The sequence below is a fragment of the Tachysurus vachellii genome, chromosome 2 (genome assembly GCF_030014155.1).
Source record: "Tachysurus vachellii isolate PV-2020 chromosome 2, HZAU_Pvac_v1, whole genome shotgun sequence".
Classification (NCBI taxonomy): domain Eukaryota; kingdom Metazoa; phylum Chordata; class Actinopteri; order Siluriformes; family Bagridae; genus Tachysurus; species Tachysurus vachellii.
The window spans coordinates 4,609,733-4,625,080 of record NC_083461.1 but is presented as its reverse complement, the minus strand read 5'-3'; the positions used below and the strand labels follow the sequence as shown (position 1 = coordinate 4,625,080).

Below are 15,348 nucleotides of genomic sequence, written 5' to 3'. Positions count from 1 at the left end.
TCCCTTAGTTTTTTCTGGCTTAAGGCAAGTGCTTTTCTTTTGTAAAAGAGAAACACAAATTTATATTTACCTTCATAATTACACAGTTAGGACTTGCTATATATTTTCAATAAACTAGACTTCTATTACATCTTTTTTTATTATTCTTATTTTTATCTTACATATATTGGTCTTGTTTAAATATAATTTTGTTTTTCCTTGCTTTTCTGTTGAATTATATTGAGTTGGACAGCACAGGTGAATATTATTTGCTCCTTTAGTCCGCCTTTTTATATACTTTATTTTTTCTGGCATCGAGGCATGTGCTTATATAACTAAAGGTGGTGTTTTAGATGCTACTGAAAAGCATCAGGAAAAATCTGGCATCCTCAGATCATTCATTTGCATGATGTGAATGCGGAGAACAGAAAATCTATTGATATACACGCACAAAGCATTCTGACTAAACTATTGGTCACCGGCTCTGACTACCTTTGTGTATAAGTCCTGGGATAAGCACAGGACATCGTTTATGTGACCGTCACAGCAACTCCAAGAATGATTTTAGTGAGTTTTACTTTTCTGTTTATATCTAGGTGGGAGGGACTATGTATAACACCGGCCGCCACGTCTCTCTACGCCTGGACAAGGAGCACTTGGTGAACATCTCTGGTGGACCCATGACATACAGCCACCGACTGGAGGAAATCAGGTTACACTTTGGCAGCGAAGACGGACAGGGCTCGGAGCATCTCCTTAACGGCCAGGCCTTCTCCGGGGAGGTAAGCCGAGACCTGTGCATGTGCATGAGCGCTATGGTACTGTCGACGCACATATGTGGAGGCCATTAGCTCTGAAACGTGAGCGTCTGATGTTGACAGCACACAAATCACCTCGATATAAAATTCTGGTCTATTAAAAAAAAATAAAAAATTCCCAGAGCTTCTGGGTCTTACAGCATACTGAAACAGATTGCAATATTATTGTATATTCTCAGAGTGCGTTTATGTTGCTCGGGATGTATATTATTAAATAAGCATGCTTAAGGGTGGATGTATGATTTCTTGAGATCCAGTTTATCTTGCACAATATTGCATCAGGTTGAAATATGCCAAATTTGAGATGATTGGTCCTTATGCAGTAGACTAAGCAGCATCAGACGTTTAATGGTTATTCCTTAGCACAAGGTTTCCAACTATATTGCGGCCCTGTATCGTGGTCATTTATGACATGAATACGAATCTAATACCATGCACGTATTTAGACCACAGTGATATTGGATTCCTGAATCTGATTGGTCCAGTGGTGTTGATACCTGACATCAGCTGCTAATCACTGGTTCTTTGAAAGCCATATGCATAATGACTTATGGATATGTTCATAACATGGTATAATGCGTTCGTACAGCATTATACACATTGTTATAATCATATATATAAAGTCATTACAGTTTATAACATTGTTTTTTGTTTATTTATAAATTTGTAAAAAGAATGGGTTCTAAGTAATGATTATAACACATTATAGCTTGTCATGATGAACTATGTAACGGATACAAAAAAATAAGAGCTTGGAACTTTAAGGTTTTCTTTTTGTGGGTGACGACATGAATGTTTATAGCCGTTAGAACATAAAGTGAACAAATTTAAATAGTAAACCATAAAAACAAAACAAAACAAAAAAATGTTAATACCTCCTATGAAGACATTAAGTATAATGTCCTTTGAGTACATGCATAACATATCATAAATCATTCTTAAGGCATTTCATTCTTTGTTAAAGTGATTCATGAGATGAATTACAGTTAATAGGAAGTATAATGCATGGATAAGGTTGTATTATAAACAGATTAAACCTTAAGCAATGTTTATAATGCATTATAATCACCCGTCACAAAAAAAAAATCTGAATCCAGAGCATTATGTACTGTACTGTACATAGCACACCTTGAGATGTCATGTGACATTATAACCTAAATATGATAACAGAAAAAATGTTTTGTATTTGTTATCTCAAGAACAAAACTTTGATTAAAGCAATGATATCCAATGTGTTTAATACTTACAATTTATCTACATTTACAAACAGGTTATAACCATTTATAACATTATTTTCTGATAATCCCAGTCATTTAAACACACAAACAAACAAACAAACAAACAAACAAACAAACAAACAAACAAACAAACAAACAAATAAATAAATAAATAAATAAATAAATAAATAAATAAATAAATAGAAAAATGCCCTATATAAAATTGAGCTTGGTGTATAATGCATAATAGACAGCTACTGATAATAAGTTGCATAACAATGCTTTATGAAGGCATTGTAACATCTTATGAATGTGTTCATAGTTCATTATTAAAAATTAAAATAATAAATGAATACTTAACAAAAATGTTACTACTGTAAAGGATAAGAAGAATGAAGCACTTAAGGATGTGCTGTTAGAGGAAAATAATCAAGTTCAGATAACAAGGTAAAATCGCTCCACTCGAACCCGGCGCTGATTATTTTCGCACTAGCATGCATCATCGTGTTTTATTCCTCATGTATCAGGTGTTTTTATTTTTTCTCCTGAACCGCAGCCGTCGTTCTTCTACACGCGCTTTATAAAACGTCTCAATTAAGCTGGCGGTGTAATTTCAGAAAGACACGAACGCCGCAGCTTCCGTCGTTTGATGAAGTCACCAGTCAGTAGCGGTGTGACATTTCTCTTTGGGAGTAATAAGACTGGCGATTAGAACGGCAACAAAATAACCATGGGCCTGACAGGCACATCCAGCGTAATTAATGATTATAATTTCTTCCCTACTCCCTCTTGTGGAAGTCAGCCAATATTTAAACAATAATAAAACAAAGTGGAGACAGTTTATCAGGGTATTGCAAGCTGTGACCTGGCCACCGAAGCTTAGCGCTGTCTGTTTACTCTTCATTACCGAGCCATTATCACTCGCAGTGTGGCGCTGAAACATCTTTCTTCTCACCAAGGTATTGACCTTCCCTTCAGAGCTGACATTAATACTCTGAGAAGATCACCTGAGTATGAGCAACGATATCAGACCAATCCAACTCTCGCTTTTCTATTTTCTACAAATATGTATAAAGACCTATGAACGCATTCATTACATGTAATAATGCATACATACAGCTTTATACACACCGGTGTGATTGTTCATGAGGGGCATTACATTTATAACCAAGACATATGACACATAATCTGTTTATGCCAGGAGTGAATGAGGTAGCACTTTCTATTTTAAGACCATATGTACTGTATACCGATGTGCTATAATGTGTTTATAAATCTTTCAACACTCTGGTGTAATTGTTCATCAGGAGGTATAACACCTATAGGCAATACACATGACACAATCATAACATAATCTTTTGTTTGCCCAGACGTGAGTGTGGTAACACTTTCTATGAAGACCATATGTATAATGACATGTTATAATGCATTCCTAAACACTGGTGTAATTGTTTATCAGGAGGCATTACATCTATAGCCAACACATATGTCACAATACTCTGTTTATCCAGGACTGAGGAAACACTTTCCAAAAAGACCATTTCTATAATGACGTGTTATAATGTGTTCATAAAGCTTTTAACACACTGGTGTAATTGCTCATCCAGAGGCATTACATCTATACCCAATACACATGACACAATACATTTGGTATTTTTGGTAACACTTCTAGGAAGTATATATGTATAATGACATGTTATAATGCATTCATACAGTAAACCACTACACAGTATTACCTGTCATTACAGCTATATAACATTGTTGTCAATACAATTTTAGATGCAAGTTAAGGTAATGCTATTAAACCATTATACAACATAATAACTTCTGATTAGATCACGTCAGACCATTTATCATTATAATTTTCCATTTTCCATTTTATAATGCATTATAAAGGCAGCTATAAAGTCTAATACATTTTTATAAAAATTGAAAAAAAAAAATCATAATAAATGCATTAAAACATGTTTTCATATAAAAATCAACCTTCAGTGTTTATGAGCATGAGTATGATATTATTTGTTGCTTATTTATTATAAGACTGACATAACCACATCATAAACATGTCCTACGCTCTCATGCTGAGTGACATGCACTAGTTCTGTAATAGTTCATCAGTTCTACATGACACAGTATTGCTAAGTCTGACGTAAAGAGCTCTGTTGTTATTAATGTCATATTAAGCCACGATCATTAACATATCTTCTCTGACCTATGACATTTTACAGAGTTTTTTGTTGTTTGCTCAATAGGAAGCATTTCACTCTCATACTTTCTTTTTTCCTTTTTCATCTTTCACATCTGTTCACTAATAACGCCTCACCTCCGAGTCCTGCGTCTCACAGAGGGGACACGGCTCAGCTGCAAATAATCTCCAACACCATAGATTTAGGCATGAGGACGTCACGCGCAAGCTGAAAATGAAACACCAGTGAAGTTCACTTCTGGAAAAGTTCATTTCTTTTGTACAAGTCATTCAAAAAAAAAAATGAGCTTACATATTTGTCTGAAAGTTATAGAGCTGCATAGGTTTAGTTAAAATATCATCTGTCATGCAGTTACAATTCAATTGGAAGCTTGTCATGCAGTAATACACACAACACAATCAATACACACAACACTCACAATACACACAATATACACAATATACAATACACACAACACAATCAATACACACAATATACACAATATACAATACACACAACACAATCAATACACACAACACAATCAATACACACAATATACACAATATACAATACACACAACACAATCAATACACACAACACAATCAATACACACAATACACACAATATACACAATATACAATACACACAACACAATCAATACACACAACACAATCAATACACACAATACACACAATATACACAATATACAATACACACAACACAATCAATACACACAATACACACAATATACACAATATACAATACACACAATACACACAATACACACAATACACACAATATACAATACACACAACACAATCAATACACACAATATACAACTGAGACCCTGTGGATGGATAAACGGATAGATGTTTAGCCTTTGTGTTAAAAAAAACGAATGCATTAATTTAAGTCTGTGATGTGCATCTGCACTGCTTTCAGAAAATGAATCAACACCTCCTGACCAATCAGAATCCAGAACTCATTTGCACCGAGGTACAAAGCATCATCCAGTGTCCGTGTGCTGCAGATGTTATGAGGTTTATTCAGTCGCTGCTGACACATGCATAACTTTAAATAAACTTATTCACATGATGCACTTTTGAATAAATTTGCTGAGATAAGATAAAAAAAATTGCAATTTCATTTATTGGTATATAGATAATTTTTTTTCCTAGCAATAAATTAACACCATCATAAATTACATGCTGGATTTAGAATTATTTTCCACACTTTAGCTTTTTTTTTCCTCTTCTCATAGTATAAATATGTTTTCATTGCGTTTTAATTATCAGTGGTAGCAAAATAACACATTTGCATTCCATTACGTGGCCGGTGCTTACACGCTGACGCAAAGTTTCTCATTAAAATGACATTTTCACATTTTACTTAATCGAGGCGAAGCGCGGAGCAATCCAGCATTTGCCAAAACACAGCTTTTCTTTTCTTTTTTCTTTTTTTTTTTTTACTTTTCTTCTTCACACTTCAGTCTGTGGAACCTGAACTCAGTCTTTTGTACGGCTTTAAACCCTGAACTTAGTTAGGTGTTGTGCTTTTATTTATTATTTATTTAATCTTATAGCATATCCTTTTTTTTGTCTTTTCCTCTCCACCAGGCTGACTGACAAGCTATTAGCATCTCTAGCGTTTAGCTTAATTCAAACTCTCCCTCAGCCGTGATCCAACCGGACGCTTCGGTCTAATCTCAGCCTGAGTTTATTTGCTTTATGAGTGCACGCTCTGATTCCTCTCGCTATTTGATGCTGGTTTCACACCAGCGCTTTTTTATTTGGCCTGTTAGCTCTGTCCACACCTCATCCTCCTATTGACTTACTGTCTTCATATTTCATTCGTGATCAAATCCCGGGCTGGCAGTCGGACAATAAAAAGCTTGTTGACGAGCCTGTAAGTGGTCCAAGCTGTCCTCTAGCTTAACGCAAATGCCTGCTCTTGCTCTGTAGGGGAATGAATACAAGAATCACTGAATCACTGTATGAGAGAAAGACATAAATGTTTTAGAACACACTTTGCTAATGCCAAACAGCTCTCTCTTGCTAGCAAAGTGGCTAATATCACTAAGATCATAATGTAAAAATTTTTGCGTTAATCTAAGAAAATGTTCTAGGAAAGAATTAGCAAATATAACTTCCAGAACATCCAGGATATGTCTAGTAAATATATATATATATATATATATATATATATATATATATATATATATATATATATATATATATATATATAAAATCAATTTAATTATAATAGAATATTTATTTATTTATTTATTTATTTATTTATTTATTTTATTAGATAAATAACAGATTTCATAAATAAAATGAAATTAAATATACATTTATTTAATAAATAAATGGTAATTATTTCAAAATGTAATAATATTTAAGAATTTAAATTTAAATATTTATAAATATAGTTAATGCAAAACATGAAATTATAGAATATTACAATTTATAGATGTAACTTTACTTATAATTATAATTATAATGTTTAAAATTAAATACATTTAACCAAGTGAATAGTTGCCTGGGATAGGCATTGATTACAGATTTAATCTTTTTATTTTTAAATAAATAAATAAATAAATAAATAAATAAATAAATAAATAAAATCTTTCCTCCATCTTCAATACAACTTCATGTTTTAACTATAAAAATATAAAAAGTCATTAAATTAGTGATTAATAATTAAGACATTGAGATGTTTTAATAATGTTATTTAACTAACATATGAATAGAAAAAGATATGAAGGACACTTTTATTTATTTGTAGTTTCTATATCTCTATACATACAATTTGAGAAGGCTAGAAATGGCACCATGATCATGGCGTAAGAGTTGGACAGGAGTGAGGTTGACTTCAGAGGTTGCCTTCAGCCTCAGTTTGGATAAATCATCCATGAGTCCCTCTCTTCCTCTCGCAGCTTTGCCAAACCCAATAATTGTGAGTGTGTGAGTGTGGGGGTGTTTCTAACCCCTGGTCATGTTGTGTGCTCCTCTCCAGTACTCATTATTGTGCTGTCTGCTCCTCTACACTGCATATCTGCTGATCTTTTTGGCAGGGTACGGAGCCATGGCCTGGCCCTGTTTCCCAGCTCAGGCAATTTGCTGGTGTGGGACTTTGGGAGATGCGAGTGACTGGGTTTCTCCTCCAGAAAAGAAAATTAAGAGATCTAATCACATCAGCATGCACCCTGTAATCACTTTTGTTTCTTGTGCTTCATGTGTGCACAGAAGTAGATTTTTTTATTGTATTTTCTCTTTTGTTTTGTTTTTTTCTGTCACAATGTGTTCAGAGTCTGTGAATTAACAACAGATATCAGATGGCTAGTATGTACACTGAGAAAATTACTCGTCATCTGATTCGGGTTGTTCTTATGCGTAAGATAACGGTTTGTTCCCATCTTGTGTAGTCTGTGATTTTTATTAATAATATCATTTAGATCGCCGACTTTAAATCTTTAAACATCCGATGACTTCGGCAGGAAGGAATTAGTGTTCAATCTATAACGAAGTTAGAAATTACGCTGATTTATAAGTTGCTCAAAAGCTCCTGGTTACACAACTCCACATCACCGTATACAGCTCTAGACTGAACATCTTCTGAGTCTGGTTCCTCTCAAGGTTCCTCACTACTGTTGCCTAAGGCTTGCTCATTAGTTTCATCATTTTATATTTTAAAATAAAATATATGTATACGTTAATAGATTAATAGATACGTTAAAATAGATCAGGGCTAGAAAATACAGACTGTGTATATATATATATAAATATAATATATAAATAATATATATATATATATATATATATATATATATATATATATATATATATATATATATATATTCATTCATTCATTCATTCATTTTCTACCGCTTATCCGAACTACCTCGGGTCACGGGGAGCCTGTGCCTATCTCAGGCGTCATCGGGCATCAAGGCAGGATACACCCTGGACGGAGTGCCAACCCATCGCAGGGCACACACACACTCTCATTCACTCAATCACACACTACGGACAATTTTCCAGAGATGCCAATCAACCTACCATGCATGTCTTTGGACCGGGGGAGGAAACCGGAGTACCCGGAGGAAACCCCCGAGGCACGGGGAGAACATGCAAACTCCACACACACAAGGTGGAGGCGGGAATCGAACCCCCAACCATGGAGGTGTGAGGCAAACGTGCTAACCACTAAGCCACCGTGCCCCCCATATATATATATATATATATATATATATATATATATATATATATATATATATAAATATAAAATCAATGATTCGCACTGGGGGGCACGGTGGCTTAGTGGTTTGCACGTTCGCTTCACACCTCCAGGGTTGGGGGTTCGATTCCCACCTCCGCCTTGTGTGTGTGGAGTTTGCATGTTCTCCCCGTGCCTCGGGGGTTACCTCCGGGTACTCCGGTTTCCTCCCCCGGTCCAAAGACATGCATGGTAGGTTGATTGGCATCTCTGGAAAATTGTCTGTAGTGTGTGATTGCGTGAGTGAATGAGTGTGTGTGTGTGTGCCCTGTGATGGGTTGGCACTCCGTCCAGGGTGTATCCTGCCTTGATGCCCGATGACGCCTGAGATAGGCACAGGCTCCCCGTGACCCGAGGTAGTTCGGATAAGCGGTAGAAAATGAGTGAGAGAGAGAGAGTGATTCGCACTTATCGAATCAACCAATCATGCGGCAGCAGGGCAGCATATAAAAAACAAGAGCTTGTTTAGAACAAACATCAGAATGAAGAAAAAGTCTGATCGCTGTCTCTTTAACCCTGACATGGATGTTGTTTTCAGAGCATTTCAGAAACCGCCGATCTCCTGGGATTTTCACAGTTTTTCAGATTTTATACAGACGGGTGAGGGGGGAAAAATACAACAACAACAACAAAAAAATCACTAAGCGAGAGATTGAGTTCTGTGGCTTGAAATGTCATGTGATCAGAAGACAGATCAGAGGGAGCTTTAGCAGAATGCTTCGAGCTGCCAGGAAGGAATTAGTAACTCATTATATAATAATAATCGCTCTTTACAACCACAGCGAGCAGAAAAGCATCTCAAATGAGAGCTTCTGGAACTATGGAGCTAAAAGCATGCCACATTTAAGAGATCAGACTTCATCATCTTCCTGATGTTTAATGTGAAGATGAACCGAAGCTCTTTACCTGGATCTTGATAAGAAAGTATATTGTGTTAGTGTATTTAGGTGGTTTTTTTTTTTTTATTTTATTTTATTCTTAGAGAAACAAAAAAGATTAAAATGTAGCAAATTTTTTTTTCTTACATTTTTTTATTTATTTTTTATTTTTTTATTTTTTTATGTACTGGCAATTAATCGCTTATGTTATTCAATGAGATACTAAATTATGGTCATGAATTTGTGAAATTAATACAAAAATGTCTGATTTTCTGTACAGAAAACATGCCTGTAGTTTAAACGATAATCAGGACCTTCTGTAGCACTCATCTCACCTCCAGCTTTAATTTTTTATGATCTGTAAATTCCTGAATATTGCAGAACAAAATATATATATATATATATATATATATATATATATATATATATATATATATATATATATATATATAGGAGAAAGGGACACAATCTCTGAGCTCGGAAGAATAAATGAATATTGAACATAAATATTTAAAGGCAAGGTTTAATGATTAACCTGTAGATGATTTTTCATTCTTTGTTGCTTCAGAAATCTAAAGAAATTGTCCATGCATCGATTTTCTCTTAACAATCCCAGCTTCCGAGAGGCCTCGCTGAGAACGATTACTCGCTGAGAAGTTATTTGAGTGTCATCTTTCTTTACGAAGGTGTTTTTTTTTTTTTTTTTTGCCACAAACTCCTCACACACACACAAACAAATATTCCTGTATCTTTTTTTTTTTTTTTTTAAATTACCATTTTCCTTGGTTTTTGAAGAATGCGTGAGATTGTGGCCTCGCTTCCATCCAAATTCCTCTTTAAACCTTTGTTGAGGCTTGGCTGCGTGCTCGAGGTATTCGCCGAGGGAAGATTACCTAAGCTTCACAATGAATTTAAATTTAAACTTGACAGGCGTGTTGAGACGAGGACAAGCGGCAGCTGCGTGGTTGTGATTGGGAAGTGCGAGGACTCGGTGTGACAGGGGCTTGGCATCTCAACCTGATCAACACTTTCAGTTCGGAGGAACAAACAGTCAAAGAGCAAAACACAATCCTAATTATTCATGACTGGTGATTTTTTGAGTTTGAAGGTTTTTTTTTATTTATTTATTTTAAACAATTCACAAAACGTGTTAGAGAAGTTAGGTCTTGAACTTGTTATTAAAGTTGTTGGCGCTTACACATTATGTTCGATGTCCTTTTACGTTCACAAAAACGTACACACATCATGATCTGAAATAACTCTAAGACACGATACATTTCTAGATTATATACAGCATTTGATAGACACCCCACTTAATTGAGAGTTAAGGGCCTTGCTCAGGGGCCCAGCAGTGGCAGCTTGGTGGAGCTGGGATTCGATCTGACATCTTTCTGACCAGTACGCCAACACCTTACACACTAGGCTACCACAAATATATTAAAATCGGATTAATAAGTATTCATTCATTCATTCATTCATCTTCTACCGCTTATCCGAACTACCTCGGGTCACGGGGAGCCTGTGCCTATCTCAGGCGTCATCGGGCATCAAGGCAGGATACACCCTGGACGCAGTGCCAACCCATCGCATGGCACAATCACACACTACGGACAATTTTCCAGAGATGCCAGTCAACCTACCATGCATGTCTTTGGACCGGGGGGGGGAACCGGAGTACCCGGAGGAAACCCCTGAGGCACGGGGAGAACATGCAAACTCCACACACACAAGGTGGAGGCGGGAATCGAACCCCCAACCCTGGAGGTGTGAGGCGAACGTGCTAACCACTAAGCCACCGTGCCCCCGGATTAATAAGTAATTTTATAAAATTTATTTTTTGTTTTGCATGTTTACATTATGTGTTATTTTTTTTATTCTTCTCCTTCTTTTTTGATTGTTTTGTTTCAATTAATTTTATGGTTATATTTGAAAAAGCACTAAAAATGTATCACAAAAAAAGAAAATCATATTTGCTGAAAATCATAATGTATAGGACTGATCACGTAGCTCCGCCTCTTTTTCAAAAAAATAAAATAAAATAAAGCAACACCTACTTTGATCCACACACTTTGGTTTATTTAGTTAACAATTTGCACGATCAATGTGAAAATTCAATAGAAATTTTGAATGACTTCCTGCCCAAAGTGAAGGTGGTAAGTGGTTAGCGAGGCTAGCTTGACTTTGTCTCTATATCACAGTCTAATCGATGTTCTCTTTTTTTCGACCAGGTACAACTGATCCACTACAACCACGAGCTCTACACTAATTACACAGAAGCTGCAAAGAGTCCAAACGGCTTGGTGATAGTGTCTATATTCATGAAGGTAAGCAGGCCACGTGTGTACATCAGACAAAGTTGAACACACACGTTAAATTCGAATGCCGTGTTTTCTCTGCACTCGTCCTTACAAAATTCTAGCACACGTAATCTCTGCATGGCTGAAGGAAAATAAAACACTTTCACAGGAAACGGTTGCGTGTCAATAATCTGTTTGTGAAATAAATTATTTCGACGGTTGAAGGTCAGTATGTGTAAGCATGGAAAAAAAACCAACTCTACACAATTAGCCATGCAATTATCCAGCTGCAGCTGAACAAGTTGTTCGCTATCTTGCTGTCAGTCAGGAGCACGAGGTTATGAAATAGCTTTCACTCGCTCTAGTAAATAGAAGTTCAAAGAAATGTCTGCAGAGCCGGCATGATGGACTGGACCAGTGTCGTTTTGTCGCCCTGGAATGAAAGTTGAGGTTAAGCTAATTAGATTGTCAAAGTCAATCTTGGGCACAAGGTCCGTCACCTGGACGTGACTGCAATCAATCATATGGAGCTTGGTTTGTGTTTGTGTTTAAGCTCTGTAGGAAAGAGACAGAGTTATTATACTATATATAGATATATATATAAGCTGCATGCTGAAACACTACCTCCTTCTGCGTCTCTTGTCTTTTCCCGTCGGGGTCGTCACAGCGAATTGTTTGTTTCCACCTAACTCTATCCTCAGCATCCTCTACTCTCGCACCAGTTACCTTCACGTCCTCATTTAACACATCCATACTGTATATCTCCTCTTTGTCCTTCCTCTTGACCTCTTACCTGCAGCTCCATCTCCTACATCCTTCTACCAACATAACCATCTCCCTCCTCTGTACATGTCCAAACCATCTCAATCTAGTCTCTCTGTCCTCGTCCTCAAAACAGCCAACCTGAGCCGTTCCTCTGATGCGCTCGTTCCTAATCCTGTCCATCCTCGTCACTGCTAGAGAGAACCTCATCATCCTCATCACTGCTACCTCCATCTCTGCCTCATGTCTTTTCCTCACTGCTACAGTCTCTAACCCATACAGCAGAGCTGCTCTCAATACTGTCTTCTCCACCTTTCCTTTGATTCTTCTGCAGAGATACACTACAAATTTTAATGTTTTCTTTATAATTCACAGTAGTTTATCAGTATCAGTGATGTCAGTATTTACACAAGGAAAGTTCACGTAATGTGACTTAATGACATCATGCTCAAAGGAACTTTTAAATATATCTTTGATTTTTGCTTTCTCAGTGTTCTTAGAGATTTAACCAAATAATATATGTTTTGAGGGATAAAACTAGAAAGTTAGCACTACACTAAAGCCATGCAGCAATGTCACAATCCAGGCAACTGCTCTTTTCATGCTACATATTAGCTCTGTCATCAGTGCTTCGTCCATCTCGGCTGCTAAAGACACGTCAATCATCTGTGTGTCTTTACAGGTCAGATTTCACCAAACCTGAGATCTGAAATTTGTCTTCTTCTTCTTCCTCGTGTCGTCTCATCGTTGCCTCGGGCTTTTGATAAATGTCAAATTTTAAACTTTCTGGGAAGTTAAGTCAAAATGAATTGAATTGAATTGAATTTGTGTTGAATTTCCATTGTGCATCAGTTAATGGAAATTGTAACCGTGCCTTAAATCAAATCTTAAATTCCTGCTTATTTTTATATGATTATTAAAATCAACCACATGCGCTTCTTGCATCCGAGGTTGCCAAATATTTCTTATTTTTGAGGCAACAAACTTTGCACTGTAAATCTGCATAAGAGTAATTATGTCAGGGATATAAATACTAATAGACTGGAGAATAAAATATAACAGCACACAGTGGACACTACGTGACTTTACATGCCATCACAATACGATGTATAATCCTTTACATTGCATTATGACACCATTATAATGCATTATAACATTCCGGACGATAATGAACTCCATAAAATTCCTGCTTCGTATTAATAGCTCGATACACTGCATGATGAGTTGTAGTGTTCTCTACACTAAATATAATACTAATGCACTGGAGGAGGTCCAAATGTAATTACAGTCTATTTTACGAGATCCATGCTAACTGCTAATACATTACAGGACATCCATAATACTAATAGCAAGATGGCGAGACATGATCATTTGTTACAGGGCAGTTAAAGATAAGAACAACGACAAAGTAAAGCTTTGTGACGCTAGCAGATGGCAGTTTGTGAAAATGTTACCGTCGTTTGTCGTCGTTATAAATGTTCACGTCATACTGTCATTTTCTTCTTAATGGCACATTTACTTTAGATGAATGTTTCCTCGGATGCATCGTAAAGCATTTTGCGATGTGTTTACAGCATCATGAAGCGTTAACGTCTGAGCCATTTCTAATAAACCCAGGCAGTTTTGTTTTGTGTTTTTTTTTTTTTTTTTGGTGTGTTTTTTTTGTTTGTCTCTTTTACTGTTGCTATAATTGTAATGGATCACACGGTGAGTTCGGTGGCATTTTCCCCGCAGGCAGGGTTGAGGAGCTGATTCCCATCCTTATATGAGTCAGCCCGTAGGTCGCTTTCTCAGCCCTGCCTCATGCTGCGTTCACTGTCAAGTCACCCGGCTGCCAGGAAGGACTCCCTCCTGAGTATAAGTGCTATGAGCTGGCAACCGAGCTCGCTGTCACAAAGGCCAAGGACGTTAAAATGTGCACAGTCTCTGTCACGCATACAGACTCAAATGGAGTACAAAATGGATTGTGTTCACTTATGTTGAGCATGTCATAGTTTCTCGTATCTTTAGCTTTAGGCATTATAACGCGTTATAAGGCGATATAATCAGTTATAAATAGTATTTGTAACAGAGCTTGAAGTACTGTAAGAAATACTTCAAAAAAGTTTATAGAACTTTAAACAATAGTGAAACTGATCCAGGTTTTCTGTCCAAGACTATAAAGTTATATGTAGACGTACAGTGTAATGCATCTTTACAAGCCAGGAATAAGGCTTTCAGGAATAATTAGGACAATATGTGTTTGTGTGAACGCATTATGATTAATGAAACAATAAATGTCTTGCAAGACATTCTACTTTGATATTAATAAAAAATGCATTACACTTCATAATGCTTATACCGCATTATGAATGGACTGAATTGCTTTATAATGCATTAGGGATTAGGCATTAATGCTATTAGCGTTATGCTATATGTAAAGTAAAATACAATTATTTCTAAGTCATTCCAATAATGAGCATAACATTCTTAGTTAGAAATTAAATTGCATTATAATGCATTATGAATGACTGTAACTGAAACTGAGTTTTGTTGCTAGTAGAATTACAATGTTTTACATACACTATATATAACAGTTTAGAATGCTTAATAAACATTAGTAAAAACAAAAGAATAATTGGAAGGAATAAATGTTTATTATTATAACAATGTTTATAATATCTTATAATGTGTCGTAAGCATGTCCAAAGTTAATTATCCATAATTATATAAAGAGATAGCAATATATCTATAATGAGCAATAAATGCATTCATATTGTGTAATACAGTGTAAGAATTATTCACTTTATAGCTATATTTATGATGCATTATGAATTGTAAAATATAACACATTTTTAACATCAAACACACATAGCATATATAGCATATAGCTTTTAATATATATTTTTCATAACATGAAATAGAGTAGTTATAACACATTGGAAACATTATAA

General features: G+C 35.8%; 1 protein-coding gene across 1 annotated transcript in view; it reads left to right on the top strand.

Moving 5' to 3' along the window:
* ca10a (carbonic anhydrase Xa) overlaps positions 1 to 15,348 on the top strand; it is a 220,742-nt gene that overhangs the window by 199,060 nt on the left and 6,334 nt on the right. The window contains exons 4-5 of the mRNA XM_060889512.1: positions 576 to 761; positions 11,585 to 11,680. Coding sequence (XP_060745495.1) covers positions 576 to 761; positions 11,585 to 11,680 — 282 coding nt within the window. The remainder of the gene's footprint in view (positions 1 to 575; positions 762 to 11,584; positions 11,681 to 15,348) is intronic.